Here is a 5,653-nt window from a genome sequence, read left to right as displayed (position 1 = left end):
TAAAAACGCGCACAAATCGCGTCGTTGCACTGTGGGTGTACATTTTTTATTTTTCCTTGTTCTATTCTTTATTGAGCATTGTTTATTTATTTGCTGATGAGGTTGAGGTTTTTGCTGTTTTGTTGGCTGACCATTATGGTCAGCTGTCAACCGTATCTCTAGACAGTTTCTATGGCTGTTTTGGCCGAGTTTTCTTGCAACAGATACAGATACATTAATCTATGTGTAGGTTTATGCGACGTTCTATTCGCAATGTTCCAGCTTGACTTGTTATTGTAATTGTTGTTCTTTATTGCTCTATTTACATTTTAACTTTTACCTTAGTTGGCATTTGCGGAAATCACTCAAGGGCGTTCTATAGTAAATAGACTCGTTTAGGCCAATCTATGTTGACATTTCCCAAGGCGTCTTCTTCTGAGACTGTTTCTTTGTTTAACAGAGAAAAATACAAACTCAGCTCATTTTTAATAAATTAAACTTTTCTTTTATTTAACTAAAAATGTTTTGGTTAATTACAAAAAAGTCCAATAAGGTTTTCTTTTCAAGTCAACTATTAAATTAAGCGCTTGTGAAAAAGTGTAACTTAAATTAATTAAATTATTTCGTAAACAAATTTTCGGATCGAGTGCAACCCAACAGAAAAATAACTAAAACCACTGAACCACTGTGGCCATTGTGGTTGTGATTGTGCACCTGATTCAATGTGTTAATATTACATATCAGGGACTGTAAATAATAATTATTGTTATATCTTCAAATCAAAAAATCAATGTCTTGGAATATGCATAAAAGAAAATGAACTGCTTTAAGCATTACCTTCAATAATAATAATCAATTTATGCAATTTTATAAAAATCCGACTATAAACAAATATTTTAATTTATTACTTATAGTCAGAAATTTATAAAAATGTATTTTTTTTAAATCGAATTGCTTTAAAATAATATTAAATTTTGATTTTTAAGCATTTTCTTCAATAATAAAGATGAATTTTCAACAATTCTATAAAAATCGGACTCTAAGTAATAAATTTAATTTATTATTTAGTCAGAAATTGGCATCGCCCCCTGCTCGCTTCGCTCGCCAACCAAATATTTGTGTTAGTTTTTAATGCTCAGATACGAGGGTCCAACTTGACGAACGTAGACACTGCGCTCGTTGCTCAGATACGGCGGACAGCGGACTGTCAGGATGCCATCGGAGGAGAGTTCGGATCGCACATCGTTCGGATAATATCCTCGGGGCAGCACAAATCGTTTGACAATGTGTCGACCGACAAAACTGTCGCCATCGCGACGCTTCTCGTGTTTGGCCTCGACGACGACAGTATCGCCAGTTGTCTTGACGGTTATCTCGTAGGGCTTAAACTGATGCACATCCACGTTGGCCTCAAATCCATCCTTGCCCACCACAACACGGCTAAGATCGGGCGCGGATCCAACTCTGGACAGACGCTTCCAATATGGCACATCCCAGTCGGCGGTTAAATCCCAATCGCGCCACAAACGACGACGATAATCCCAATAATCCCAATCCGTATTGTTTGTAGCTGGTACGAGCGCCATTTTAAAGTCTGTTGCTGTCTATATGTATTTCGATTTTAGGCAGGACGCAGCAACGCGCTGTGAATTTCACGACTGAACGCGCTTTTTGTTTTTTTTTTTTTTTCAAATTTATCCGTTTCGTTTCAGCGCGTTTTCTAAACGTCCGCACGCGATGTCAGCGCTGAGCCAATTAAGCTCGGCACAAACACAACCGCCGCCTTTTATAGAACTCAGTTCAGTTGAGCTCAGTTTTGCTCAACCTTCCAGTGGGTTAACCCAGCAATGACAGCTGTGACGTAGCTTCAACCGTAGTTTCAACCCAAGCGGGCGATGTTTTCATATTTTTTTGAGCTGCTGTTTATCTTGAAATTGTCGCAAGTTAAATATTTCTAATCTCGATGCCCATGAGGCTGCTGGGCTGACTAAATTATTGGTGGGCTGTGTGTGTGGCTCGTGGTGGGCTGAAAACTCAATGGCATTTTCTTAGAGGCACAATACTTCCGCAAAAACAATCGGTATTTGAATTCGTTTCATATAAATTTATTAAATATTAAAATTTAAAACATTTTATTTTTGAAAATCATATTTGAAACATAATTTTTTGATCGTTTAAAATAAAGTTAAAATACAGAATTAATTTAGAGGTTAAATCATGATCAAAATGACATTATATTTTAAAATCTGTTCAGTTCTTTGGTATGACTGTTGACATAAAATGACTCAGAATCTTTTTTAAACTTTTTATACTCGACATATGGAATGGATTCAACATGCGAAAAACACACGATTCCCTGCATTGTACAAAGACCAATATTTTGAAAAAAGAATTTTTAGATTTCAATTAATAATTAATTTAATATATAGTTTGAATAAGAATATTTAACAAAGATCAACGTGATATTCAATTAAAAAATCTCTTCAATTTTGTTTTGATAATTTGGATTAAAAGTTTTGTAATTTTCAGAAAAACCACAAAGGTCATGCATTTGTATTAAAATTGGAAATTTTTTGATAAAAATTCTTTATATCTGTTATTGATTAGCTGTAGTACAAGTCTAAAACATAAAACCTTTTCTCATATAACGACAAAAAAGTAAATACCAGATTCAAGCGCAAAGTTCGCCCACTTTTTAAAACATTTTCAACTTAATTACGCAGCATTTCCGCAACTACGTTTACCTATAGATACTTCTGAACAGCATACCAGTTAATACATATATATTTGTATTTTACCTAAGCTAAATTAAAAAATTTCTTTAGCGGAAATCCGATATAAAACGTCTGAAAAAGTCGCATAATTCTTTTCACTTGTTGACCAAATTTGGGCTTTGACATCAAATGCGGATTTTCATTTTCAATTAACGCGCTACATTTACAGAAACAAATACAGATACAGATACAAAATGTACAACATGTTGACGCTTGTAGATGGATTGAAGCATTTGTAGCTTGTATCTTGTATCTGGTAGTCATAACAAAAGGCAATTTGTATACACGTAACGCTGTTCCGTTGTCTGCTAAACGGCTTTTCGGCTATTGCCATCGATTTGCACCAGAGATTAGCGACGACAACAACAACAACAGTAGCAATCATAAAAGATTGGCATCGGAATCAGCTCATCGTGAACATAACATTTATGGGCCTGACCTGCTCTCTGCCTCTTTCTCTCTACTTATCTATGCTATGGCGACAAATGCGATGTGATGGGGTCACATTTTTGTTTGTGTGTGTGTGTGTGTGTGTGTGTGTGTTTGACCCAACCCCATTTATAATTGTATTTTATGTTGTGCTTGTTCATCCCATTGTTGTTCTTGTTGTTATTTGAGATAGATTTTGCCAGTGTCTGATAGTAATTATATTGACAACGCGACAACTTACCAGGCCATGCCCTGTAACAAAAAGTTTACTTAGATTCGAGCAGAGAATATTTACAGCACTCTACAAAAGAATAGATTCAAGTCGAATTGCAATAGTTACAAACAAAAAGATAATAGAACCATCCTTGACATTTCTGAAAGAACTTGAAATTTTAAAAACTTTGTAACCCTTAATCTACTTCCATTTTAATTCAAAAATATTTTTAACTATTACTTATTGCCTAAATCTAAATCCTATAATATGTGATAGGAAAAGGATTTGATAGTCTACTTTACTACTTTTGTCCCCATTTAAATATATTCTTTATTATTTTATTTAATAAAAAATTATAAAGTATAACTTAAGACAATTAAACATATCAATATCATAAATTATATGCTTTAAAAAGTAAGGGATCATTTAATCAAATAATTTTACTAGGCTTCAAATATCAGAAAAAGTTATAAGGCTATTAAAAAAAAATAAAATATTAATCGAATTAAAGATTCTTTAAAGTTCTGGGTGGTTGTCACTTTGATAAAAAAAACTTTACATTCCGTTAATATAGCAAAGCTATTATTCAAAAGTTGCTCCACTAAAATTGTCGATTAATTTTAGGTCAAAACGGCATCAAATAGTCGCGACGCGAACTGAAATTCATGGCACTCCATTTAAATTAGGGAGTAATGTTTGTGCGCTTGATACCTATTTGGGAATTGGGAGCATCGCTAAATAAGTATAGGAAAAATAATCAAAAATATAATTTATGCAGGCTGCCAGAGAATCTTGCACTTATTTTAAGACGACAGGCTATAAATATATACAAATATGTATTTTGGTCGCACGTTCACATTTCCAATGTGTGTTTGTTCAGATGGCAGATATAGGTATTGAAATTGACTTAAATAAAAGTGGAAATGCAATAAATAAATGTATTGTTTAAGAATGAAAAAAAAATTCAGATGACATGTAGCGCAGTGTAACCGTGAAATGTGCGCACAGAATCTTGTTTGGAAATCAATGAAGTGCCGCAGCAGCAACAACAACAATAACAATGCTAACTAGTGACAATAATGCATTGTAATTATGGGTAAACAATTTTATAAAATGCTTAACAAAAACTGTACATTACAAAGCAATCGACTAATTTGTTTGATTTTATGGCAAAATCAAATCAAATGCGAAGTAAGCGACCCCAACGATCAATTCTAAAGGGTGTGTGGGTCGCTCCCAACACTTTCTTTGGCTTTACACTCAGCTGATTACACAAGACCTTGTGATATATACGAATATTCAAATTCGAAGCGCTTTCTATATGGTTGATCTTAACTGATTTGCATGCATTTCCACCCACCGTTCACAATTATATGGAAATTCAGCTCTAGTTGAAAATGGAAATCGAAATGAAAATGAAAATGCAGCTGTCGACAATGCCTTTAGGTGTGGTTTTTAAAGGGGAGAAGGGAATAACTGAATGCACCCTACACTGAGCTAAAAAAATTAGGTAATTATTACATAAATTGAATTTGAGTTACAATTTGTTAGGTGCGAAGTTGTAAGTAATATAATATAACAAATATATATTAGAAATATATCAATAAAGAAATTAAAATAGATAGAGAACTTTCGTATGCATGTTTAGTAAATTTCTATTTTTAATTGAATAAAGATTCTTTGTTCTATATATGAAACAAATTTTTACTGGATTAAAGAACTTGTGTGCTCACTTTCAATAATTATTTTTTATTAGAAATTTATCAAGTAAGCATTTTATGAATTGCAGATAATGAATTAATTCGAATTTAAAGTAACTTAACTTTTATAAGGACTTTTTTCTCGCTGTGTACTCGGTGCTAAGCAATATGTTTTCCTGCAGCTAGTTTATTGTCTCAAATGTTCGCTCATTTGCTCGCCACAAATTTGTCATCCAACGGGCAAAATGCCAGGGGCAGAAAACAGAAAACTCACCTCACTCAAAACAAAAAACATTTGACAACATCTTAGAATATTCTTAGCCATTTGTTCGATTGGCGCAACATTTTACGTTTGCCTCTTGATTTTATGAGGCCGTTGAGACGTTGACAACACCTCCGCAAAAAACTCCGCTAGTTTACTGTGCTCATAAAAATCTTAAATCATATTTTACATGTGAGTTCTGTGAACATAATCGAGCAGCTAAAAAATCAAATACGCGTGTTTTGGGTTTTGTTTTTGTCGTATTAAACGCTTATGAAATGTTAAGCTTTTTGGC

The 5,653-nt window shown here is 33.5% G+C and overlaps 1 protein-coding gene across 1 annotated transcript; it reads right to left on the bottom strand.

The window, feature by feature from the left end:
* Positions 1-995: 995 nt before the first annotated feature.
* LOC117787341 (heat shock protein 27) lies at positions 996-1,785 on the bottom strand. The gene has a single exon (XM_034625843.1). The coding sequence runs from the start codon at positions 1,563-1,565 to the stop codon at positions 1,101-1,103; it is 465 nt and encodes a 154-aa protein (XP_034481734.1). The 5' UTR covers positions 1,566-1,785; the 3' UTR covers positions 996-1,100.
* Between the last annotated feature and the right edge of the window lie 3,868 nt (positions 1,786-5,653).

This window comes from Drosophila innubila, assembly GCF_004354385.1.
Source record: "Drosophila innubila isolate TH190305 chromosome 3L unlocalized genomic scaffold, UK_Dinn_1.0 0_D_3L, whole genome shotgun sequence".
Lineage (NCBI taxonomy): Eukaryota > Metazoa > Arthropoda > Insecta > Diptera > Drosophilidae > Drosophila > Drosophila innubila.
This window is presented reverse-complemented; position numbering and strand designations above follow the sequence as displayed.

Coding starts and splice junctions, on each gene's coding strand:
- LOC117787341 (XM_034625843.1), bottom strand. CDS start 1,565: ATGGCGCTCGTACCAGCTACAAACAATACGGATTGGGATTATTGGGAT.